At 41.8% G+C, this 27,660-nt stretch overlaps 1 protein-coding gene across 3 annotated transcripts; it reads left to right on the plus strand.

The window, feature by feature from the left end:
- The first annotated feature begins 3,553 nt into the window (after positions 1 to 3,553).
- LOC143509981 (uncharacterized) lies at positions 3,554 to 27,376 on the plus strand. 3 transcript variants are annotated; one of them, XM_076998921.1, is made up of 7 exons: positions 3,554 to 3,627; positions 21,753 to 21,995; positions 22,303 to 22,605; positions 23,120 to 23,410; positions 23,963 to 24,265; positions 24,441 to 24,731; positions 26,125 to 27,376. In XM_076998921.1, exons 2-7 carry the CDS (start codon positions 21,947 to 21,949, stop codon positions 26,265 to 26,267), a joined length of 1,380 nt encoding a protein of 459 aa, XP_076855036.1. In that variant the 5' UTR covers positions 3,554 to 3,627; positions 21,753 to 21,946; the 3' UTR covers positions 26,268 to 27,376. The 3 variants fall into 3 exon arrangements, with proteins under 3 accessions (XP_076855036.1, XP_076855038.1, XP_076855039.1); XM_076998923.1 differs by lacking the exon at positions 3,554 to 3,627 and adding an exon at positions 3,689 to 3,891; XM_076998924.1 differs by lacking the exon at positions 3,554 to 3,627 and adding an exon at positions 16,607 to 19,618.
- The last annotated feature ends 284 nt before the right edge of the window (positions 27,377 to 27,660 follow it).

The following is a 27,660-nucleotide window of genomic DNA, read 5'->3' on the forward strand; positions in this document are numbered from 1 at the left end:
GCAGATCAACTCTGTGGTTAATGCCAGTTTTTATCAGCTAAGGAAAATTTCTAAGCTCAAATCTATTTTAACTTTTAAAGATATGGAAACAGTTGTTCATGCTTTTATCATGTCACGGCTTGACTACTGTAACTCTCTTTATTTCGGTATTAACCAATCAGCTCTGTCACGTCTTCAGCTTGTTCAAAACGCAGCAGCTAGGCTCCTGACAGGAACTAAGAAAAGGGAGCACATTTCTCCAGTGTTGGCCTCCTTACACTGGCTGCCTGTTAAGTTCAGGATTGAATTTAAGATTCTTCTGGTTGTTTTTAAAGCTTTAAATGGAATCTCTCCCACCTACATTTCTGACCTGCTCTGCCCGTACTCACCACAGAGAACTTTACGATCAATTAATCAACTACACTTGGTCGTACCATATTCTAGGCTTAAGACGAAAGGTGACAGAGCCTTCTCTGTTGCGGCACCCAAACTGTGGAATAATTTCCCTGTCTCTATCAGGACGTCATCCTCAGTAGATGTTTTTAAGTCCAAGTTAAAAACATAGATGTATTCTCAAGCGTTTTAGTGCTCGTAAGGTAAACCAACAGAAATGAAATACTCAGGTTAATTTTATATTATCTTAATTTGTATTTGATATATTTATTTGAGACTTGGATACAAATAATTGTGTGTGTTTTGTATTTGTATTTTGATATTCTTATTTTAATTCTTATTCATATATGTATGAGTGCATTGTACAGCACTTTGGCTGGTCCTTGTGGCTTTTAAATGTGCTTTATAAATAAATGTTAACTTGACTTGACTTGATATAATAATTGGAATTCCATAGGTGAAGTCGTTTGTACAGGCACGGGTCAAAACGGGAGAGCCATCCAAGTGGTCAACAGGACAGGCAGGAGTCGTAACAGGAGAGCCATTCACAATGGAGAAACACAACGGAGACGGAAAATACCAGAACAGCGATGACAGAGATAATCCACAAAACCGAACAAACCACAAATAACCGACAACGGGCGAAACACAGAGATACAAGTACACAGAACTAAACTAGACACAACTGAACACAATGACGACACGGGCGTGGCAGACAGAGGGAAACCAGGACAACAGACTGGGTTGGATAACCGGGCAAGGAACAACACCGACGACGAACAGGGGAGTGACAGCTAGGAGAGGGGGGCGTAGCCCTACCTGACAAGAACAAAAAAGTCCTGCTCTATCCGTTTTTTTTTTCTTTTAATTATTAAATTATTATTGATCTATTTGCACTGAGTGAGTACGAGGGCCGTGTGCGGCCCGTGGGCCGCCAGTTGCCCATCCCTGTTCTAGAACAGCATATGCTCCCATCTAGACATCATCTCTTTCAGGGAAGACCCTACATTTTTCAACAAGATAATGCCAGACCACATTCTGCAGCAATCACAATATCATGGCTATGTAAGGGAAGGATCAGGGTACTGAAATGGCCAGCCTGCAGTCCAGATCTTTCACCTATAGAGAACATTTGGCACATCATAACAGTCTCCTCCTCCTCAGCGTCCTGGCTGACCCACCGTGACACCACATAATTGCATTCAGTTTTTTAGTGTCTCAACTTTTTTGGAATCTGGTTTGTATGTGTGTGTGCATATACTGATCTGGGGTGAGTTTCCCAAAACGTTCTTAGCGCTAGGTACTTCTTAACCTCGTACGTAAGAACAAGGTTACGAAGTACTTAGTGCTAAGAACGTTTTGGGAAACTCACCCCTGACTGACTTGTCAAGTCATATATATTATATATATGACTTGACAAGTCAGTCAGATCAGTTGCGAAGGCACATGGTGTCTGCCATGTAACACACACACACACACACACACACACACACACACACACACACACCTACATTGTTTATTATTTGACCTATATGTTCTCCCTGCAGGTACATTGTAATAGAGTGTTCATTAAGCATACATATTTTTAAACATTTAAAGCTTGTTCTAGTACACTAATTTATACATGCACACACACTCGTCGTGGCTTTTTCCCCTCTGTATGATCTTGGTGAACGCCATCACTCCATAACCAATCAGTGAGCTCCAACTGCTGACCCCGCCCACAGATCTTTTTAATGGATGCGCAAAATGTCTTAAATTTTTCCCCAAGTACAGATTTGGCACGTTGCGTCACGTCACGTGGTTAATATACTGCCACAATTTTACAATACTGTCATCATACTGCCCTGTCCTAGTAGGTGCTATGATTAGCTTAGCTCAGCAAGTTTTAAAATAAATATATATTAAAACACACATATGCTCCTCTGTTCATTGCAGATGCACTTTTGAAATAATAACGATATTGCAGTAGGCATATTGCACTCATTTGCACTGATAGTAGTTGTTGTTTTTTATTTTTTATTAACTTTATGTAAAATAGTTTTTAAATATTTTTTTGTGCAACACCTGCACCTGCATTTATAATTCATTTGCTTTTTATTTGTTTCTTTAATAGTGATACAATCAACCCAATGATTGATGATGCAATCTCGCCTAGGGCACCACATTGGTCATAACAGGTGTTATACCAGATTCTGTGACCGACTAGTTTTGGAACCACAGGGGGCGCTATTTCACAGTTTCTGTTCATACACAAGAGCGCTTTATGAACGCTACTTAAACTACGCTGATGCGCTTCCTTTTCTCGTTTTGTTGGTGTCCGCGAGCCAAAAGATGACGTAGTTTACGGAGCTCGTGAAGCGCTCGTGTATGTGAACAGAAACTGCTAAATAGCGACCCCTGTGGTCACAAAACTCGACGGTCACAGAATCTGGTGTAACACCGGCTCTGCACGGACGTAATTTGGGGGTGGGACGACGGGCTTTTTCAAAAGCCCCCCCCCCCCCCCCCCCCCGCACCCCAGTTCTCATGCCATTTGTGTCCACCGCAACTAAATCAAAATTTCGTCCATACACCTGGGTGTGCAGTGTAGATCACGTGTGGTTCCGTCGACCCACTCCGTGGCTACAGTCCTCCCTGTGGTAAGCCCTCCCTTGTCTGTTTTGATTTATTTCTTTGTATTTGTGTAAGGTTGGTTGTTATTATGTGAGTCTACCCTGACAATACCCACAGTGTGAGTGAGTGAGCGAGTGAGTGCAGCAGTCATAGTTGCCAGGTTCGCGGTTTTCACGCCAAATTGGGCTTGTTTGAAAATCCAGCCGGGGGTAACAATTCTGGGGTCGCGGGGTGCGGTTTTTTGGGCTACTTTTGAGTTGGGCTACCGCGGGAGTTACAAGTCAACACTAAGAATTGATCGCGATATAGTTTAGGCTTCTGAAGGGCGGGTTTTACACTGAACATGTGCGAGATATTTTTGTAGGACCTGGCAACCCTGTCAGTAGGTGTGTGTGTGTGTGTGTGTGTGTGTGTGTGGGTGCAACCATTTTTAAGAGAAGATTGAAAAAATACAATTGAATACATTTGATAGTAAATAAACATTCGTACGATAGAACCGTGTCTCTGTCTTGATTGCACGAACCGGGTTGTTGAGTGGGTACATTGTGAACCTTGGTAATTGGGATCAATTTGAGATTATACCCCCGGCGGTGGCGTAGTCGAAGTTACTTCCTGGTTTCTGCCACACGCTACAATCAGGTAAGATTCATAAAACTTCAACGACTTTAGTAACTATCGAAATCTACATTTTTTAAACAGCGTTTCAGGCCCACTGTTAAAAGTAGTGTACTGCCACAGTAGTAGATATCGAGAAAAAAGTCATAATATTTCGAGGATCAAGTCGATACGGCGGAGGAAGTTACGATATGTGTAGGCTATCCGCGCATTAGCGATTCATGTCGTCAAGTCGTCGCGCTTTAAATCGGATTTCCCATAATACCTAAACAATTCCACTACATAACAGTATGTACCCTTAACTATCATCTCTATTAGTCAGGACTTATTTCACTGTACTATTTGCTTATACTATTTGCTCTTAAATATGGTCATAAAGCGAAAGTAAAACAGCCTATCACTCTACTTCGCACACAGCGAGCGAGCCTGGTTTTCCATCCACCGAGTTTTTGCGCATTTTGAAAATGCGCATGAAAAAAGCTGGATGGAAAAAGACCAAAATTCGAAAAAAGCCCCAAATATCGCAAAAAGATTTTTACGCTAGGAGGAGGTGGAAAAGTTAGACTATCGCATCGCCAAAATTCGAAAAAACTGGATGGAAAAGGGTTTTTCGCATAAACGATGACGTATCATGCCTCAAGTCATGTGGTTCTGTACATGATCGCGATGTAAAGATGGCAAATGCATGCAAAAACAGTTCTGGAGAGAGCAAAACTTGAATTTAACTTCTCCATGTATAGAAAAGAAAAAGAAAAAAATGTTTCAAAACCTCAACGTGCAAAAATGCGTAACTGCCAGATGTACGTAAAACCACTATTGTTTGGCGTCCTCTCACGTGATCTAAAGTTTATTCGCATAACTTTAATGAATGGAAACAAGGCTTAATTCGCATTTTTTTCTGCCGAAACTCGGAAATTGCGCATTATTTTTTCGAAAGGTTTGGATGGAAAAAGCGTTCATACAGGAAGCGTTCATACAGGACACGTCACATTCTTTACAGTGTTGTCCGAAACGATGTGTGGTAGTATAAAGAAACACCCCTCAAAAACAGGAGAAGGAACATTTACCTGACGCATTTTAATGTTGCTTTGTGTTCCAGGTTTGAAAAGTGCTGGAATTTAGGCTAAAGTGAGGGCAGCCCTGTTCGGAATGTAGACAGCGTGACTGTCAGTGCGCAATATGCAACAACACGCCCCCGCTCCAGCTCCAGCTCCAGTTTTATTTGTTGATAGTGGCCAGCCCCGTCGACAGGGGGGGACAACCGGGTCTGTTGTCCCGGGTCCTAGGGCCAGGGGGGCCCATCAAAGAGCCCAGCGATTTATTTTTTATTTAAAGTCTATAATTTTTAAATAATCTTGAAATCTTTCATTAATATAAAATTATGTACTCATAATAAGCTCAATGGCTCAATTATATATGTTTTTTACCTATCTGCATATTTTCCATTAAGTGCATACACCCCCGCCTCCCACTGGAAAATGGTTTGATCCAGCACCGACCGTAGCCGGCTTGTACTGGCCCAACAGCGGGAAATACAGTGGTGGATAGTTAAAGTAAATACAGAAATCTGGAGCGCAGAAAACAAAGGAAAAAACATTTACCTGACGAATTTTAAAGTTGCATTGTGTTCCAGGTTTGAAAAGTGCTGGAGTTTAGGCTAAAGTACTTGAAAATGCTTGAAATTGTAACTACTTCGTTTCACAACAAATAGCTGTCTGACTGAACAGTTCTCGTGAAGACGTTAGGATTGGGCGTTTTGAAAATAAACAACCATTAAATAATGTTATAAAAAGCTAATTATTTCGAATCATTTCGAGTATATGTATAAATATTTAACTTAATTAAGTTTAACGTGGTGGAAAATATTGAAATGGACCTTTAAAGTGACGTACACGTGCTTGAATTCCACCTTGTAAAGGTGTATGAACCCTACAAACATGACTTTGTTCATGGCGCTGAAGCTGATCTCCGCTGCATACCGTCAGCCCGCATCAGCTGACCCAGCGCGCGGCCGCGGTCCAACTCTTTCATGTGTTTACAGGCTCAGTCCGCGGCCGCGCGCTGAGCAGGTTTGCCTGACTGGAGCGGGGGAGGTAATAGTGTTACTGTTAATACTGTTAAACAGCAGCGTGACTACGGGCCGGGGCCGCAGTGTGCGGTAATGGCTCCTCCACGGGCTGAGTTAAACCACCGGCGGCCCACTAACCCGTCGGCCCACCGGTAGTAATGTATGCCAGTCCGCCCCTGCAATCTCATGTAGGCGAGTAGCGTCTCAGGTTTCTCATGTAGGCGAGTAGCGTCTCAGGTTTCCGAGAGTAAATATGCACTATTTACTGTAATTGTATTATTTATAACATTCCTTTATTGTTAGAATTAATTCTTATAATATATTTTTATACATTTTGGGATTTTGTCATGTAGAAAAATCATAATATATATATATATATTTTTCCTCCGATCGAATTCCACTGTCAACCGGTGAAAAAGCGAAGACTATGGAGTTATTTCACTGCCAATAGTCGAGAGCACATTTTTTAAGTGCGAGAGCGTGATTCACGCAGCTCTCACGGATTTTCTTTGTTCTCGTGCAAAATATTAATGTGATCTCTCATATTTACTCTGCTCTCGCTCAGATTCGCTTTGCTCCACTACAGAACCGCTCGCGCGCGCTCAGATTTATCCTGCTCTCACGAACTTACTCTTCTTCCGTTTACTGGAGCGTGCGTGCGCACTCAAACCCCTCCCGCGCGCTCGCGAATCTTTTTATAGGCCCTTTTCACAACAAAGCGGAAATACGTCACCGCCGGGTAAAACAAGTTCTGGTACTCGCAGAAGATAGTTGTTGTCAATTCACCTCAGCATGGAGCGTGTGTTTACTTCATCCCTGTCGTCGCTGCCGAGACTGAATTTTAAATACGTTTCCAGTATCGTTGGAGAACATTCAACAACGAACGGTTCCAAGTTAAATAGAGGCTACAAATTGTTTGTAGAATAATTTATTCACTTATACCAGGGTAAGCTAACACCAGCTAGCACTAGCTAGGTAACTAACTATTATTTAAGGTATAGCTAGTTTCATTAGTCATCCTACGGAGTGGTAAAACAGTCTATATTATTATGATATATATTATAATATTACATATGATACTGACAGCTTTAGTTAACAATATCTAGCTAGGTTAAGCTGGGCGTACACTGCGATTTTTGGCCCATTTTCAGCCGATTTTTCACTTGTGCGACTATTTTTGCGATTGGGCTGAGTTTTGGCTCAATCGCGTGTCGTGCATCGTATAGTTTACACAGGTAAACGAGGAGCGATTCACACCTCACGACCAACTCCCAATCAGAAATCGCAGCGTCGCAAGAATATCAAATATGTTTGAAATTCAAATCGCTCCTCGTGAGAGTATCGCACTGTTGAAGCAGCTCCACGAGCAGACTCTCCCTGCGATTTAGTCGTAGTTTGAGCTGGAGCTGAGTACATGATTTAAAATATCGTATAGTGTACGCCCAGCTTTAGCAAGCCAAGGGACGTCAGCTATTGATTGTTTGGTTTACATCAGTATCAATAAAGTTCATGACACACACCAAGTTATTACGTGTTATTGTTTATTCAGTGTCCAATATAGTCGACAGCAAAGTAATGGTCAGAGCTGGATGCTACCGAGCAGAGCTGGATGCTAGCGGATCACAGCTTGTTTCAGAGCCGGTTTCAGTGGAACAGTTGCTGTCCGCATTTGAAAGAGCAAACTCTCGACTAGTAGATGTTCGTGGTGTACTGCCAGCCGAGAGCTTGCTCTTTTCTAGCTAGATGCTATCGGATCATGGCTAGAAGCTATCGGATCACGGCTAGAAGCTATAGGATCGGGGCTAGAAGCTATCGGATCACGGCTAGAAGCTAGCGAACCGGGGCTAGAAGCTAGCGAACCGGGGCTAGAAGCTATCAGATCACGGCTAGAAGCTATCGGATCGGGGCTAGAAGCTAGCGAACCGGGGCTAGAAGCTATCGGATCACGGCTAGAAGCTAGCGAACCGGGGCTAAAAGCTAGCGAACCGGAGCTAGATGCTAGCGAACCGGGGCTCGATGCTAGCGAACCGGGGCTCGATGCTATCGGACCGGGGCTAGAAGCTATCGGACCGGAGCTAGAAGCTAGAGAACCGGGGCTAGATGCTAGCGGGTCACAGCTAGATGCTAGCGGACGTACGTGTACTCCCAGCCGAGAGCTTGATCTTTCAAACGCGGACAGCAACTGTTTCACTGAAACCGGCTGGGAACAGTAACAGTACCGGGGACAGTAACAGTACTGGGAACAGTAACAGGGAACAGCACCAACTTTTAGCCACGAGCTTCCTGCTATGTAGTCTGCAGCAGTGAAATGCTGGCTACACACAAAGATGCTCCGTATCACAAAGTTTTCCCCTTCATCCCTCCTAATTGCACAAACCCATTTTCTTTTCTGCTCGTCGTCAGCCGGAAAACCGTAGAAACTGAGATACGACTGTTTTTGCTTCGAGATCAAGCACCCTGGTGCACTGCAAAAGCTCTTGTTATTGGACTCTGCCATTGTTTAATGTGTAACGGAAGTAACTTTACCCTGCAACGAGAGCTTCCGGAAGAAAAAATGCGGAAGTGTGAAAAGGGCCTATTCTCTCGCACTCGGAATTCACAGAAAACAGCCAATCAGAAAGCAGTAACGGATTTTGACCAATGACATTGTTCCTGCTGCTCCGGTACTGAGATTAATTGCTTAAATATACATTATATTTACATTATATCCTATGTTAGATGACTATAGAAAGGATATGGATTTCTGGTCAATATCCTGTGTAAACAATGTTCTGTGTTTTTTTAACTTGTACAGGTAATAATTATACTCCTTTAACCCAACAGGTCTTGCTTAGACAGCAAGATTTGGAGGGGTTGTTGAATAAACTGCAGAATGTTGTCAGCAATTCTGCATCTGGTCTTGACCTTGACTATCACAACTGTATTTGTACACACAAGCTGATTATTATTGATGCCCTGGCAGAACAAATTGATATACCTGAAGTGATAGTGAATGCTCTTCGAGAGCTGTGAACCTTGGTAAGAGGGCAGGTACAAAACGAAGTACCTTCAGTTGAGTTGGAGGCAGTTCAAGGAGTAATGGGGCGTCCTAAATTTAACATCACAAGGCAAATGCTTAAGTCCTTGCTGGACATCCAGCTGCCTGTCTCATGCATAGCAAAATTACTAGGAGTTGGTGAGAGAACAGTTTTTCGCAAGATGAAGGATTCTAGTTTCTCTGTGTTAGTCATTCAGCACAATGAGTGACCAGGAGCTAGATACAGTAGTATCCAACATCATGACTGAAATACACATAGGTTTTTCCTAAATAATTTTGCATAATCACATGAGATATCACGAAATTATTTTTGCAAGGGTTAGTTAGATGGCTCATAAAATGCAAAAACACTTTAGCCCTCGCCATACTGGTGAAACGACTTAGTTGCTAGCTGACAGAAAATACAAAACTTCATTTTGCATTCATACAAAGCGTCATTTCTAAGTGAAAAGTGTGACTGCAACATAATGATATAACATATTACAAAATAAGTAAATAAATAAATATATTTAAGCAATTAATCGCAGTACCTGAGGTCGTTGACTCTGTGATCCATGGTGAAACTAGCTACAGATGTGTACATCGTGCCTTTCCCAACAAATGAGAATGTAGAAGAGCAGCAGGAACAATGTCATTGGTCAAAATCCGTTACTGCTTTCTGAGGCATTTCAGTCATGATGTTGGATACTGGATCCAACACGCACGCACGCTCCAGTAAACAGAAGAAGAGTAAGTTCGTGCGAGAGCAGGATAAATCTGAGCGCACGCAGGATAAATCTGAGCGCGCGCGAGCGGTTCTGTAGTGGAGCAAAGCGAATCTGAGCGAGAGCAGAGTAAATATGTAGAGAGCACATTAATATTTTGCGCGAGAACAAAGAAAATCCGTGAGAGCTGCGTGAATCATGCTCTCGCACTTAAAAAATGTGCTCTCGACTATTGGCAGTGAAATAACTCCATAGAAGACCTGCTAATTATTTTACCCTATTAATATCTTATAAAAAAACCCACGAAACAGTGAATTTGCAAAGCTGAAGCACGAAGTGACGCGGGATCACTGTAACACAATACAAAAAATAAGTATGAACTAACCTACAACTTTGAGTGCAAAATAAATATTAAACTAAGAGCAAAATTAATATAAAAACTGTACATTCAGAAGAAAATATCAACTTAAATTTATTTTTTTATTTTCCATTAAGTGCATACACCCTCGCCTCCCACTGAAAAATGGTTTGATCCAGCACCGACCGTAGCTGGCTGGTACCCACCCAACAGCGGGAAATACAGTGGTGGATAGTTAAAGTAAATACAGAAATCTGGAGCGCAGAAAAGAAAGGAAAAACATTTACCTGACGAATTTTAAAGTTGCATTGTGTTCCAGGTTTGAAAAGTGCTGGAATTTAGGCTAAAGTACTTGAAAATGCTTGAAATTGTAACTACTTTCACAACAAATATATGTCTGACTGAACAGTTCACTTGTATTATGTTAACAAATACGAGCCTCTTGTAAATTCCAGGACGAAACATGAGAGAACGTGAAGACGTTAAGATTGGGCGTTTTGAAAATAAACCCCCATTAAATAATGTGATAAAAAGCGAATTATTTCAAATCATTTCGAGTATATGTATAAATATTTAACTTAATTAAGTTTAACATGCTGGGAAATATTGAAATGGACCTTTAAAGTGACGTACAAATGCTTTAATTCCACCTTGTAAAGGTTACAAAAGTCGGGACGTGCACGACCTCGCGAATCGACAGCGCACGAGCGGAGCCACTGCGATTACGTAATTTTCGCCGCGCGAACCCTCACGCCGCTCACGAAGCGTCAAGTGTCAGAAACAGCTTTGATGACCTAACACAAGGATTGTCTGCTACAGGGGGGGGGGGGGGGGGGGGGGCAACTTTCTTGTCCCGGGCCCCAGCAAGACTGTCAACGGGCCTGCCACAGGGCATTATAATCTTGTTGCAGGCAACCTGCAAAGGATTTGAGAACTTCAATGCACATTAAACTTAATGTTTTGCAGATAAAATTCAGGTAGAAATACATGAAAAAACACAAAAGATTTCCATTTAGAACTTTATTTTTGCAAAAGCAGCATGGCTTCCCCTCTTTAAACACTGTTCAATTTACAGTTGATTGGTATTCCCAATTTGTCAAGCACCTCTGCCATAAAATGGTGCATGTCTTGTACAGATTCAAAGCCAAACACGAAAGGGTCCATTACATCACTTTGCTCGTCCTCTGGCAGCCATGATCCACTAAGAGACTTGAATGCATTGGTTTTTTCCTCCTGTTCATCTTGATCCATCATCAGTATTGGTGGCAGAGAGACTGTCCTGTTAAAGCCACCACTGTGTGTTTCCAGCCATTGTACTGCAGCCTTTATATTAACCATAATGCCAGGCTTCTGTCCAAACAATAAAATACTACACAAATATAATAGGTTATTTCACTGCACGACTCCAAATAGTGTACATTTGCAGTGATTATTGAGCAAAACTACAAGCAATAACTAAGAGACTGTTTTGAAAAAGACCATTACATCAATAAATTAACCCAATATAGACAAAATTATTAAAATTAAAATTGACCTTTTGGTCATTTTCACAGGACTCAGCCACTCTCTTGCCTGCACACAGATAAATGATCATGAATTATACATTTTGTGATTGCCCTTGTTTCTGTAAAATTTGTTGGCAGTTACCTAGACCCAGGTTAAGCTTAATCCTAGACTAAAAGGATTGTGAATCTCCACTACTGTTGGGAATCACCGCAAATGCCTAATCATGGTGGCATTCCATGAATCCATAAAGAACTTTGTGATCTTCACTCCATGTTTTTTCACAACATGAACTGGTATAGAGGATCCCAAAAATGATTTCCGCTTTGTGACAACATGTGTTGTGAAAAGCGCTATACAAATATATTTGATTTGATTTGATTTCTGGACAGCAAATATTCCTTTAGTTGGACAGATGGACTGTGATTCCAAGTGACTTTGTGTAATGTCTCTCCTTGTTTCAGATTTGTGCTTTACATATATATGTCTCTTCAGATTCTTTAGGAGAGTTACAGTGCTGCAGTGGGGGCACTGGACTTTTTTCTGTTTTTTGGCATGTTCACGTGTAGGCTGGTGACGGACCTCATTTTCAACGCTTAAAAAATCGGACTTGTCAATAACGGGCTCTGGAACTGGACTTGTTAAAGACATCTCTCCCACTAGCTTTAGGTCTTGGTCTTTTGAAAGTGCACTGATTTCAGCAGGCTTTAGTAGGTCAACTTGACAAGCATTAATATGGCTCTGGGCATCATTTTTTCTTAAGTTTTCCCACAAATTGGACAGTGAAAGTGCCCTTTTGGTCTGCAGTTTAAATGGCACATACAAACAATGAAGCCTGCAACCAAAAACCAAAGTTTTCCTTGGTTAGTTTTGTATTATGTATTATACAAATTTTATATTTGTATTAACTTTTAACTGTAAACATATATTGACTGATACACTGTCAAAATTGTAACTATAAAACTTTAATAGAAAACTAACCTCTTGCTCTCACAGCACACTTTATGTGTCATGCTATGTGCAGGCATACACTGCAGAAATCATGCCTTGGTTTGTAAACTGATGGAGGACAAAAGGGGCAGTGTATGTTCTTGCAGCAGCTGGAGCATTTTACTAGAGCTGGAATTTCCTCCTCGTTCAATATGGTGCAGTGCTTCTGAAAATAGATGAGCCAAATATTGTACAAATAGTCACAAGCAGACTGATGGTAGTTATAAAAAAAAAAAAAACACATATATATATATATATATATATATATATATATATATATATATATATATATATATATATATTAGTGTTGTCAAAAAAATCGATATGTATCGATACTGAACATTCTGAAACGATACTCATTTCTCTTAAGTATCGATTCTTTTTACATAAAATGCGCTTTCGTTTGACCCACCCAAGCTGCCGTAATGCACAGGACAGTTTGTAATGCTAAAATGGCAGCTAAAGCAAACGCAGTGCTGTTGGATTCGAAGCAGATACAGATGGAAAACCGAAGGACATGAACAAGCCAGTTTGCAAGCGGTGCTTTTGGAACATTTCAATGAAGGGCGCTAAAGCCTGGTTGAGTGACCATAGCGCTCGACTCCGCCCACCTAGCGTGAACCTCCGCGAGCGGTGGAGGCGTTTATACTTTCCTCTTTGCAGTGTTGTCCAAAACTATATGTGGTAGTATAAAAGAAACACCCATCAACAACAGGGGAATGAACACTTACCTGACCAATTTTAATGCTGCTTTGTGTTTCAGTGTGTTTCAGGTTTGAAAAGTGCTGGAATGTAGGCTAAAGTACTTGAAAATGCTTGAAATTGTAACTACTTCGTTTCACAACAAATAGCTATCTGACTGAACAGATCTCTTGTATTACGTTAACAAATACAAGCCTCTTGTAATTCCAGGACAAAACATGAGAAAACATGAAGACGTTAAGATTGGGCGTTTTGAAAATGAACAACCATTAAATAATGTGATAAAAAGCGCAATATTTCGAATCATTTCGAGTATATGTATAAATATTTAACTTAATTAAGTTTAACGTGCTGGGAAATATTGGTACAAGTGCTTGAATTCCACCTTATAAAGGTGTATGAACCCTGCAAATATGAATTTGTTCATTGCGCTGAGGCGCGGCGCGCGCAAAGTTACAAAATTCAAGAGGTGCACGACCTCGCGTGCGCCGCGCTTCAGCACGATGAACAAAGTCATGTTTGCAGGGTTCATACACCTTGTGGAATTCAAACACTTGTATGTCACTTTCAAGGTCCATTTCAATATTTCCCAGCACGAGCAAAGACACTTTGTCAGACATTCAAAAGACGTCCACTGAAAAGCCAGAATGAACGTTTTTGCGACGTCTTTTTTAAACGTCTTTTGAACGTCTATTACTGCGTTCAGTTGCAGTTTTTGCATGTCCACTGACATCCAATAAAGGTCCTAGTCAGACGTTCAGATAGAAAACTCGTCATAGACGTCTATGTTAAGGCTAAGGTCCTAGTCTCACTGTCAGATTTTGAACCAGTTTTGAACGTCCACCAGACATGCAAAAATGGGTCTGGACTGACCGATGCGATACAAACATGATTTTAACGTCGCATGTTTGTTGGGATAAGTTAAATATTTATACATATACTCGTAATTATTCGCTTTTTTATCACATTATTTAGTGGTTGTTTATTTTCAAAACGCCCAATCGTAACGTCTTCACGTTCTCTCATGTTTCGTCCTGGAATTACAAGAGGCTCGTATTTGTTAACGTAATACAAGAGAACTGTTCAGTCAGACAGCTATTTGTTGTGAAATGAAATTACAATTTCAAGCATTTTCAAACACAAAGCAACATTCATTTGTTTGTTTATAAAAAAAATTTAAAGGCTTTAAAACTGAAATTAGCACAGTAATTGATAAAGTAAGTAAGTGATACTTTGGTATTGAAAATGGTATCGAATTTCAATATTTTTTTAAGTATCGTATCGAAGTTGTAATTCTTAGTATCGTGACAAGCCATATATATATATATATATATATATATATATATATATATATATATATATATATTAGGGGTGGGCATAGATTAATTTTTTTAATCTAGATTAATCTCACTGAAATCTTGAAATTAATCTAGATTAATCTATATTAAAATGGCTCATATGCGTGCTACCCAAGTAATGACTAAAAGTCAGTCTTTGAGATAGGGTTTCTTAATACAGAGGGTACATTAGACCAGGGGCTCATCTCCTGTTTCCAAAATGCATCAATGACTGCTTGAGAAAGCTGTTCTATTTTGATACTTAAAGAGAAAAAAAACATGCTCAATAAAATGTAGGCTACTCGTGTTCAACGGTTTATTCAGTTAAACATGAATTTGTAAGCCTACATACTGTACATTAAAAGGGGTTGATAACATGTTTATTCAGCTAAACATGATATTTGAAATGTAAGTCAACATTTAGTACACTTAACCTCACGGACGTAATTTGGGGGGGACTTTTTCAAAAGCTGGTTTTGGTCCTCTGCAGTTTTAACAGTTAAAAAGAAATATTTAAATAGCGACGAGTCTAGCGCTAGGACCATGCAGAAAACGACCGCTCCGAGCTCCGGTAACACTTTACGTTCCTAAAAATGAATTTTCCATGAAGCAAACCTGGCGACTTCGTGGCGGCATCCATGTAAACACACGTACGATTTGTAAATCACACGTTTGAAAACTCGTTCTCGCCCCTACTGTGCAATTTGGTTAGGAATACAGCCGAGCTAAACTATCAAGTTGAAAGTTATCATAGTTTGCTTACCCATTTTGACCCAGTTCCCAACCCAACTTTAAGAATAGATTAACGGCGATAATTTTTATATCGCCCGATAAGAGTATCAAATTAACGAACGCCGTTAACGTCGTTAACGGCCCACCACTAATATATATCTATATATATATCTCACCAATAAATTTTTTTAGCATTTAATATGATAATCCTTTATTTTCAGTCTGTAAGGTGATGTAGGTTGTTTGTAGACTCTATAAGAAAATACCACTGTCACTAAGGTCTCATACACTTCTAATACTTCTCTCATGCAAAAGTGTACTTACAAATTATTTTATCAGAACACTGGCATCTTGCCTGTATCTACAAATAAATAATTATAATTAATTAATTATTTTTAATACCACCTTGTAACAAAATTAAGACCACTTTTGCAGTAACAAAATCTGTGATAGATGCATTTAAAACATTTAAAAACAAATTAAGGCTTTAATTAGGAATTAGTATCTCCATATACCCAATTTTAAAATGTTAAAAGTTGGGCAAGATCTTAATACAGTCCTAATCTTGATGTTAATTGCACAAATGTTTCACAGTAACATTAGACACATGTTAAAAACGCATTTTAGTGAACAGTGAACTTATTTATTGTTATACATCAATCACACACACACACACACACACACACATACACACGCATTACCCTTATGAATGAATTTACCATTCTGGCTTCAGCCATGGCTGGAGAAAGAAAGGTTATGTTAACAAGACTGTTTAGCATTTGTTACACACTTTCAAGAGCTCCAGCTTCTCAAATGCTGGGGGGCCTTATAAGAAAAGGCTCTTCCCCCTGCTGTTACCATATTAATTTGTGGAACTAATAAAAGACCAGCACCCTGTGATCTTAGTGCACGGCGGGGTTCATAATAGCAAATAAGTTCCTGGAGATATTCAGGAGCAAGCCCATGCAGTGCTTTATAAGTTAATAATAGAATTTTAAAATCAATACGGAATTTAACTGGGAGCAAGTGCAGGGCTGATAGGACTGGTCTAATATGTTTAAATTTTCTAGTTCTGGTTAGAACTCTAGCTGCGGCATTTTGAACTATTTGAAGTTTATTTAGATTCCTATTTGAACATCCTGTGTGACGGGCAGGGTGAGCAACTCAAATCACGCCAAGTCTCAGGGAAAGAGGATGGTTTAATAGAAAGTGTGCAAACCAAAAACCCGTGCATTGTTCCAAATGAAGGAAATAATAACCAGCAGTCAACTGGTACAAAGACAAGACGTATATAGACGAACAAACGACCCTCAGGTGAGACGGATCACGGGTCCCGCCCACCTGAGGGACGAACATCACGTGACCAAAAACAGGACCGCTGCCGCTGTAACCGGGGGCGACCGGTGGGGGGCCCCCCCACAACGTGACAGACCCCCCCACCAAAGCCGCACTCCCCTCCGGATGTGTGGCTTACAGCGGCAGCACACAAAACACAACAAAGGGGGCGGGAGGGCGGGGACAAGACAGGGACCCGTTCCCTGCCGTCCTGAGCTGAAACACAAAACACATAAGCTCCTCGTCACAGGACGCAGACAAGGCAGGGACCCGTTCCCTGCAGTCCTGGAGCTGAAAACATAAAACACATAGGTTAGCTCGCCTCCTGGGCGGGACCCTGGACCGACTGGGCCGTCAACAAGACGATAACCACGCCCCGGTCGGTCACAGGGCCCTCGCGCCTCAACCGGCCTCAGGCTGCTTAAGCCCCACCGCTGTGTGCGGACCGGGAGCACATGGCCCAACACACGTCACAGGTGTGGATGTGTGCAGGCCGCCACACTGGGGCGCCACAAACACCTCCCGAACCTACCTCCTTGCTCGGAGCTGACCCCTGCCCTTTTCGCTAGGGGTCACCCCAGACTCCTGGGGAGTGAACCCCTCCCCAGGGCCCCTCATCTCAAGGTGGACTCCTCCACCCAACCCAGGAGCGCCAGAGACCAGGGCCCTGGCAATCCGCAACAGGGACACGCTAGTCACCCCGAGCTCGAAGGAGAGGGTCTCCTCCTGGAGACCCCATTAGGTCTGGGAATACCGCAATCCACCACCAGGAGCGACCTGCAACACATCACACACACACACGCACACAGACGACACACAACACATAACGTGCACTGCCCTGCCTGTTAAACCCCCTTTACCCAGGGGGGAGGAGACCCCTTCTTAGCCTGAGGAGACACCCTGCCGCTAACACCCCAGGCATCCTCTGACTCCTTAAAGGGGTACAGGGGCTCCTACCTGCTCAGGGGTCCCTCCCAACAGGACAGGTCTCCCAACGGAGCAGCGCCTTCTGAGCCACATGCTGTGGCTCAGGAACCCCATAGCTCCCCCCCAAAAACATATTTAGGGGGGGGCCCTCCGGGGAACAACAAAACAAAAAACACAGACACAACATACAACATACACGCACCCAGGATGCCCTCGTGGCACGGGACCTCTAATGGGCCCCTCCCCACACACAGTGAAGAGGGGTGCAAGAGAGGAATTACATAAAACAAAGCACGCTACACTCTAGGACAAAACGAACACGCAAACAGAACACAAACAAACGGACAGGACCCACCGATGCGCGCGCTCTGCGGAGCGCGACGCGCCCACTCCAGCTCTCTCTCTCACAGTTTTCACCACGGGATCCGTAGATCTTTGGAGAGAGAGAGCTATGCGCGAGCGGCTTGCGCGCCACGCCCACAGCGACGCGTCCCTCTGGCTCGCAGTCGCTCACCCCCGTCACCGCGGTATATCGGGTGAGCGAGGCGAAAGGAGCAGAGAGAATCGCGTCTCACGCGTTCTAGCGCGCAGCACGCATCGGTGGACCCGTCTACATACACACACAAACACCACCAGCGAAACACACACCACGGCACACTCACACACTCGCTCACGTCCGCGTCGTTATTAAAACACAACACAACGTACATACACACACACATACAGACGATAACGAACAACGGACGTGCGCAATGTGAGGCACCGGTAGTTTCGCTAGGCGAGAGCGGAGTCTACCGGTCCCCAGCTCTAGTCACCGCCGTGTGACTTACGGGTTTAAACACAAACATTTAAACACGGCGGGACGAGTGGGGACAGACTCAACACTCTCTCAGACAATACACGACAAACACACAGCACGTAGACAAACACTTACCACAAGACATGACCACGAACGAAGGAGAAAGCAAAGGAGACTGGCGGCTTCCGAAGGTGGCTGGTTATTCTGTGACGGGCAGGGTGAGCAACTCAAAAAGGAAGCGATCACGCCAAGTCTCAGGGAAAGAGGATGGTTTAATAGAAAGTGTGCAAACCAAAAACCCGTGCATTGTTCCAAATGAAGGAAATAATAACCAGCAGTCAACTGGTACAAAGACAAGACGTATATAGACGAACAAACGACCCTCAGGTGAGACGGATCACGGGTCCCGCCCACCTGAGGGACGAACATCACGTGACCAAAAACAGGACCGCTGCCGCTGTAACCGGGGGCGACCGGTAGGGGGTAACAAAATTAAGACCACTTTTGCAGTAACAAAATCTGTGATAGATGCATTTAAAACATTTAAAAACAAATTAAGGCTTTAATTAGGAATTAGTATCTCCATATACCCAATTTTAAAATGTTAAAAGTTGGGCAAGATCTTAATACAGTCCTAATCTTGATGTTAATTGCACAAATGTTTCACAGTAACATTAGACACATGTTAAAAACGCATTTTAGTGAACAGTGAACTTATTTATTGTTATACATCAATCACACACACACACACACACACACATACACACGCATTACCCTTATGAATGAATTTACCATTCTGGCTTCAGCCATGGCTGGAGAAAGAAAGGTTATGTTAACAAGACTGTTTAGCATTTGTTACACACTTTCAAGAGCTCCAGCTTCTCAAATGCTGGGGGGCCTTATAAGAAAAGGCTCTTCCCCCTGCTGTTACCATATTAATTTGTGGAACTAATAAAAGACCAGCACCCTGTGATCTTAGTGCACGGCGGGGTTCATAATAGCAAATAAGTTCCTGGAGATATTCAGGAGCAAGCCCATGCAGTGCTTTATAAGTTAATAATAGAATTTTAAAATCAATACGGTATTTAACTGGGAGCAAGTGCAGGGCTGATAGGACTGGTCTAATATGTTGAAATTTTCTAGTTCTGGTCAGAACTCTAGCTGCGGCATTTTGAACTATTTGAAGTTTATTTAGATTCCTATTTGAACATCCTGTGTGACGGGCAGGGTGAGCAACTCAAAAAGGAAGCGATCACGCCAAGTCTCAGGGAAAGAGGATGGTTTAATAGAAAGTGTGCAAACCAAAAACCCGTGCATTGTTCCAAATGAAGGAAATAATAACCAGCAGTCAACTGGTACAAAGACAAGACGTATATAGACGAACAAACGACTCTCAGGTGAGACGGATCACGGGTCCCGCCCACCTGAGGGACGAACATCACGTGACCAAAAACAGGACCGCTGCCGCTGTAACCGGGGGCGACCGGTAGGGGGCCCCGCCACAACGTGACATCCTGACAGTGGTGAGTTACAGTAGTCTAATCTGGAGCTAACAAAGACGTGCACCAATTTTTCTGCATCATCCTGTGATAATGCATTTCTTAACTTGGCAATGTTGCGGAGATGTAGAAAAGCTATCCTAGTAGTATTATCTATGTATTTATCAAATGATAGGTCAGAGTAGAGTATGACGCCTAGGTTTTTGGCTACTGTGCCAGGTGTAATGGGGTAGTCTGCGAGATTAAGCATTAGATCTGGAATTTTCTGTCTTGAGGCCTTAGGGCCCAGGAGGAGAACTTAACATTCTTTCTTTTGATACCATTTTACTTTATGCGGAAAATTTAAGTTCGGATTTCTCTGATGTCATAAATGGAGTTGTACTTTTAGCAAAATACCACATTCACTACAGTAAGTGGAGTGGTTAAAAGCCTTCTTTTCTCCTTATGAATGAAGTAAATTCATATTACATTAAGTAGATAAAAAAACTTGGAAAATGCAAGAATCATCTCACACCAGATTTCTCTAGAAATCTATAGTTCTAATCTAATCATATGGCTTTACTCCTCTGTTTTATGTATGTACTATATGTGTATATGCATATGTGTATTATTGTTATTATTATTATTATTATTATTTGTCTACTGTCAACGTGTCATTATTTTGCCAGCACAAGTTCATATAAAATTACATTGATTCTACAGGGCCTATGCTGACTTTTACTTTGCAAAAGTTTGGTTATTCTCCTGTAGAGAAATTTGTTTGTTTGTTCAGCACCGAAAGCTAGTGTTATGTAGTTAACGTATATGTAGCCGCTTTATGTGAATGTCGTCATCTCAGATGTGCATTGCTAAATTGCCAGTCATGTTGAGTGTGAGTGAAGTTTTCGTAGAATCAGCGCTTAATGTCATGCACATAAAATTTCAGGATGCATGTTTTGAAATGACATTCAGTCTTTTGAATTTGCATTGTATTAACATTGTTTTTTGAGAACATATTCAGGGGTAACAGTAGGTAAATGCTGCCAGGTGCAGTCCTTGAATTTGATGTTAACCAAGGTGTGGGAACCCTGTGTAGGCTATTTTGAACACAGTCATACACAACTCTTAAATACATGAACATAAACAAGACACAACACATACCATTAACAAGACAAGAAACAGGTAATAGGAATAACAGACAAATACACACACATAAACACTCATATAACATATATTATATATACATGAACACTAACATGCCCGAGGGAGGACTCAGGGGCAGTACAATGATGACATTACAGAAATAAGGTTTGATTTCAATATAATAATTTAGCGCCTCCATGTGTCTAGTACCATTATTTAGTTTAGTACTACTTACTCTTAATCCTGGATGGTTAATGACTCAGTCCAACCACAGATTAAAAAAAATGAATAAATAAATTCCTGCGTAAACAAAATAAAACAATGCTTGTATCGGTGCGAGAAACTGATCCGCACTACAGAGATATATACTGTATTCCAGGGGTGCCCATTACGTCGATCGCGACGTAATGGGAAGTGTGGGTAGATCGCACGACATTAAAAAGTAGTGGATGAATGACAGGCTATCGTCCATCTGCACTGACGGTTGTATTTTGATTGCCATACATGGTAGCCAATGTGACGTCTAGGGCAGGGGTAATCAATTAAATCTTTCCGCGGTCCATTTTTGGCAGATAGCTCAGACCTTAGGTCCGGGTCGGCGGTGGCGAACGAAAGTTGTTGAGCGGGGGGGGGGGGGGGGGGGGGCGAACGTAACACTCAAATGGGTGGTGAACGTAACACTCGTCTGAAAATAAATTCTCCGGTTTAAAATATAGTCTCCCGTTAAAATTTTTTTGGCATTTGGGTCCGTAACCAGTTAATCAGGAATGTGACTGGGTCCGGACAGTACGGCGTTCGGGTCCGGATCCGGACCGCGGTCCGCCATTTGGTGATACCTGCTCTAGGGTTTGATACACGCAAACACAACCACCCCCCGGCGTCAACGATCGACACACGCCACTTGGTCATCTTATAAGTATGCGTGAGAAGTAAGCGTGAAAAAGTTTTGTTGTACAACCAGAATCTCTTCCACCTCCTCATGCTCTCTCTCTCGCTCTCTCTCTCTCTCTCTCTCTCTCTCTCTCTCGCTGACCAGACTGGTCCGTGAAAATGTCACTCAACATTGGATGTCCTCTGATTGCTCAGTTCACTCAAGGCTGACAGGTCACTCCCAGAAACTGGCGTGGGAAAAAATAAATAGGACATGAGTCATTCATGTCACAAGCACCGTTTTAGGGTCCCTTCCTGAATTCTTCTACCTGAACAATTACATCTGTGCTCTCGACTAACATGAAGGGCCCCCTGTCATCCATGATCCAACTCCTACTGATCTCTAACAGTAAGTTAAACAAGGTCTTAAGAATTACACACTCAACGACTAAAGTAACAGACTTTGAAAAGTTAAAATCATAAAGGAAAATGATTGTTTCATCAATCCACTGATGGCTGATATGAAACTGCAGTGTTTATACATGTGGCATATGATAATAAAATATCCATTAAGTGGTATCACTCCTGTATTATGGATATCATATTATTATGGATAATATGTTGTGGTTCCCTCTCTGGTATCACAGCTGCATTGTGGATTATTAATATGTTGTAGTTCCCTCTCTTGTGTCTAAATGTCCTTTGTTTTGTTCCAGTATTTTCTCCAGTTTCACCAGTCAGACCAATAAAGGTGAATCTTCATGATGCTGCTACTCTCCCCTGCAGTCAGATGTGTTCTGGTCTGGTCACGTGGACTATGTTCCATAAACCACGTGACATTCTGGCTCAGTGTGACCAGACATCCTGTCAGTCACAGGAGGGATTTCACATGTCCCATGATCAGTACCTGAAGGGAGATCTCTCCCTCACCATCACTGATGTTGATTATAATAAGAGGGGATTGTACACCTGTGAGTGTGATGCTTTGGATATCTGTGATGTGAACATTCAGATTGCATGTAAGTGTTTTAATGCTTGATTAGGTCTATTCTACCCTGTTTACACATGAACTCAGTTCATTTACTCACTTTATTTGTAAAATATTTGTTGTGTTTTTGTGGGGTGGAGAGAGGGATACGAAGGTGAGGGTGGTAGAGGCACGTCTTAAATATCCATAGACAAAAGAGAGCAAACATTGTCAGTGCAGGAAGAGTCCAAAGTGCACGGCACGTAACAAAATAGACAATAATACTCAAAGTCTCTAGGAAGCAGTAGCACACAGCAGTAGCATGAGCAGACTTCTGTGACATGAGTGAACAACACAGGAACAATGCACAGCAGTGGTGGTTTGGACCTGTGGGCTTAAATGCAGGGACAGGTGTGTGTGATGATGAGAGGGTGTGGCTAGTAGGTAGGAGATTGAGACCAGGGGAGTCGTGAAGTGTGAGGGGGTGTGTCTGTGTCTAAGTGGGCGTCTCCCCTGTGCTCTGGGGCCAGCCTGCTGTGACAGTTTTTCTTGCTGCTTCTCCCCAGCTGTAAATGTCCACACACACGTCCATCCTGGAGAATCTGTCAGCATGAATGTACCCGTCTCAGAGCCAGTGGAGGTGATTCTGAACAGGACTGGAGACACCAAACCAAACACTGTCAGACTGTGTGAGATGAGAGGACGTAAAATCCAGTGTGTATCTGAGTATGAGAAGAGAGTGTTGTTCAGATCCAGTCTGCAGTTGAAGGAGATGAAGGAGTCTGATAGTGGTGTTTACACCATACGGGACACCTGGAATGAAGAAGTTATTGCAACATGTACAGTAATAGTTGGTGGTAAGCTCTGATTTAGCTGTGTCAAATGGAAACTCCTTTGTAAGCTCCTGAACTGTTGTTAACCAAATACATTTAATCTCCAAATAAATGTATTTGATAAATTGATTAAATACTGTAACCAGGATAAATTGCAGGACTTTCATGCACTGTATTATTGTCTCACCTACTGATCCAGCTTGTCTCTACTGACATTGTATTAACTATTTCAATTGCCTTCAGTTTCGATATGTAGTATACAGAAAAGGCCTTATGCAAAAGTATAATTTGTATAATTGAAATACAACACAAATATGAATGAAAACAACCTAAATGCATCAATGTTCTGTTTCTGTGTGATGTAGTTAGGCTAGGCAGTTCTGCCTAAAGGATCACAGATTCCTCTTATATGAGAGAAGCTTCGTGATACTGCTACTCTCCCATGCAGTTCGTGTTCTTTTTCTGTGTGACGTAGTTGTCTGTAGTTCTGTCTCAAGGGTCACAGTGAAGCTTCATGATGCTGCTACTCTCTCATGTAGTCAGTGTTCTGTTTCTGTTTGATGTGTTTGTCTGCAGCTCAATCTCGAGTGTCAGTGAATCCTGCTGTAAAGGTGAATCTTCATGATGATGCTACCCTCTCCTGCAGTCAGACGTGTTCTGGTCTGGTCACGTGGACTGTGATCCATAATCCACGTGACATTCTGGCTCAGTGTGACCAGACATCCTGTCTGTCACAGGAGGGATTTCACATGTCCCATGATCAGTACCTGAAGGGAGATCTCTCCCTCACCATCACTGATGTTGATCACACTAGGAGAGCCTGGTACATCTGCTCCTGTAATGGTGAACCATTATGTGATTGGAATCTTCATGTCCATGGTAAGTAATACTTTATTGTCTGGTTGTGTTCATATTTCAGATGGATCTGTAGGTTATACAAGTCTGAGTCTTTTATAAACTAGATGCAGTGAGTGTTTCTACATTATTGTGTATTACTTACATACTACACACAGAAATTCCAAAATGTTCTTCATATTTGTTTTTCTACATCCAGCTTTCAGTTCTAAAGTTCATATCCTTCCTGGAGAATCTCTCATCCTAGATGTGCCTGTCTCAGAGACAGTGGAGGTGGTGTTTAATAAGACTGATCATGACCATCCAATCACTGTCAGTCTGTGTGAGATTAGAGGACGTGAAATCCAGTGTGTGTCTGAGTATGAGAAGAGAGTGTTGTTCAGATCCAGTCTGCAGCTGAAGGAGATGAAAGAGGCTGATAGTGGTGTTTACACCATACGGGACACCAGGAATGAAGAAGTTATTGCTACATACACAGTCACTGTTGGGGGTAAGACTTGATTTCGTTGTTCTATCTCTAAATGTAGATTACTGATTAGTAGGAGATCTGCTTTCAGAGCCCTAAAACCTATTTATTAGTGACTGTATACTATAATCTGAGAGAGGAATATAAGTTATTATAATTATTAATTAACTCCTTTTACATTACTGTCAGGGTTCAGCCCCTGACCTCCCCCTTCACAGAGGTCCTGCTATAAATATAGTCAGGGTTCAGCTGCTGACTCCTCCCTTTGGGTGTGTTTGTGTGTGTGCATACATTCATCTATGTGTGTTTACTTCTGTGTATGTTCTGTAGTATTTGTGTGTATGTTATTCGTGTCACCTGTCCCTTGTCTCGTTATCATGTGCTACTTGTCATCATTGGTGTATTTAGGTGTGTGTCTTGCGTGAGCTCGTTGTCAGTACTTGTCTTGACTTGTCCGTGTTGGTGAGTGTTGTTAAGCACTAAAGCACTAAATAGTAAACAATAGTATTGTGAGGTTTACACCTCTTACGTCCTCTTTTCATATGCATACACTATTTGTGTTCATCTGTGGTCATACTATGTGAGTGCTATTAGATTCATTATGTAAAGTAAGTTAAAATGTATTTATACAGCTCTTTAGAAAAAAAGTTACTGAGTGAGTTCACAGGGTCATATTATCAACAAGAAGAAATATGGTAAGCAAAACATAAGTAGATTCAGACAAGATTAATAGAGGCTAATGTATGATGAACATAGAGCTTAAAAGAGGTTAATATACGATGGGCTAGAACAATAATACAGGTTGTGGGCAACACGACAGGACTTACACAACCAAGAGGGCAACTCAGGAAACACAGGATATAAATACATGTGCTAACAAGGGAGAAGCAAGAAACAGGTGAAAACAATAATGAAGGGCGAGTAGGTGTTTAGTTCTGGTATTTAACTACCCTACCTGCTGATAGGGGTTTAGTTATGATATTTAACGGTGCCATTGCTTCAGTGATGCTTTTTAGATGTTGCTATGGCTTCAGTTGTCCACCAGATGACCATCACTGAGGCCTTGAAGCCTTTTTGAATCCTTTTTGGTACACTTGTTAGGAAAGCCTCAGTGCTTCATGATGCTTCACTTGCCCATCACTACCTATTACCACGGAAGCCACTGTAGACTTGGCCTTCACCAAAACTTACATGTAAAGCACAGGCTGAGTAGACTCCTAATGGACCAAAATTAAAGTTTAGTTATTTTTATTAAGTGCTGTAATTGCTGTTGCTGGTAGCACCCCAAATGCAGCATTCGTATGTTCAGATCTCATCATAAAAATTCATACACTAGTGTGTTTAACACACATTCAACACTGAGGAGTTCACTTCTGGAGTATTTAAACTCTCCTAATGTGTTGTGTTCTGTGTTTAGGAAGACAGGATGGACCTGGCAGCACTGCTGTGGAGAAGGTGCTGGCAGTAGTACTACCAGTTTTAGTGGTAATACTGGTGGTGGTGGTGGTGGTGGTGGTGAAGAAGGTGTTGTTCAAAGTGTTGTTGTGCACAACCAAATGAACATGGACAAGAGGAGCAGAGGACCAGTCACAATGGTCCAGAGAAGGAATCTGCCACCGAGATACTTCCCTTGAATCCTGCTTCATAATGAATGATTAATCTGATTCGGTTCCTGAGTCATCAGTCACAGCGTTGTAGCTCTGTAATCCTGTTTCTGATTCACCAAATACTGAATTATCTTTCAGTCATCCTGTTTGTTATTCCTGCCCATGAGATCTGGCTACTTACTGGACTAAATCACAGTACTGGACTGTTCAGAGATCAGTGATCTCAGCTGCTCTCCTGGACACTTTTGGGTGTTTTCACACTAGGAACCTTTCAGCATTTCTAGTGGTCTATCTGCTGAGTCATGCTTTCTGTAGTAAATGTGAACACACAGCCCTCAAGGCTGGACACACACATCCACAATCTACACAGGGCACACCAACCTGGGAGAATAGCTACATGTGGGATTGTGTGGTGTGAGGAAGAGACCTCAGCCTCTCTGCACCTCTGGAAGGTCACATGACTAATCAGTTGTGTTCTTCATGACAAAAGCTGTGTGCAGATGCACGAGAGTGAAACTGAGAGAGCGGAAATGTACACAAGAGTGAAAGAGTGGAAATGCGCACGAGAGTGAGTGAGAGAGTTTAAATGCACACTAGAGTGATTGTGGGTGAGTGGAAGTGTGGGTGAGTTGAAGTGAAGGATGAAAACATGAAGAATCCATCTTTCTTATTATCCTAAGTGAATGAGGGTGACATGAACAGTGATAATATCAGACAGACTAAGTTGCATTGTATGACAATACAACAATTACAACAAATTGTAATTGTACAACAGACAATTGTTGTATACATGTTGTATGTTAACACATGGTTTGAATTTAACTTACCTTTAACTATAAAGTTTTCAGATACACGACGAATTTCATGTCGCATATTTTTATCACAAGTCTGTTTGAATAGCTCCTTTATACTCCTTTAACTCGCCATAAAATCTGAAATCCTTCATTATTTTATTACAACACTTCCTGCACCCCAAACCAATGTTCTCCCCAATGTAACCAATGTATAAATCTATATTATATTATAATGTATGTGTATGTATGTATTAATCCGCAGTTACAATTATAATAAATATAATTTATTATTATTTCTATTATTATTTAATTGTTATTACTACTATTATTTTTAACTGTTTACAAAGGTGTCGTAAAATGTAACGGTAGTGTCGTAAAGTGTTAACGCATGCGCAAATATCTGCCCGATACGTGCCTGGGCCAATCGCAACGCGCATGCGCACATTTTCTCGCGCATGCTCGGTACGGATCGGGCAGGGTGTACGGATCGGGTAGTCACAGTAAGTCCTACACTGATTAGTCATAAGCAGAAAACTTACTAAACCAAGGACA

This window comes from Brachyhypopomus gauderio, chromosome 3 (assembly GCF_052324685.1).
Source record: "Brachyhypopomus gauderio isolate BG-103 chromosome 3, BGAUD_0.2, whole genome shotgun sequence".
NCBI classification, from domain to species: domain Eukaryota; kingdom Metazoa; phylum Chordata; class Actinopteri; order Gymnotiformes; family Hypopomidae; genus Brachyhypopomus; species Brachyhypopomus gauderio.

Excerpts from the sequence above, each read along its gene's own strand:
- LOC143509981 (XM_076998921.1), top strand. The coding sequence starts at position 21,947 with ATGAAGGGCCCCCTGTCATCCATGATCCAACTCCTACTGATCTCTAAC. Across the intron at positions 23,411-23,962 it reads ATGTACAGTAATAGTTGGTG|CTCAATCTCGAGTGTCAGTG; the intron begins GTAAGCTCTGAT and ends GTTTGTCTGCAG. Across the intron at positions 24,266-24,440 it reads TTGGAATCTTCATGTCCATG|CTTTCAGTTCTAAAGTTCAT; the intron begins GTAAGTAATACT and ends TTCTACATCCAG.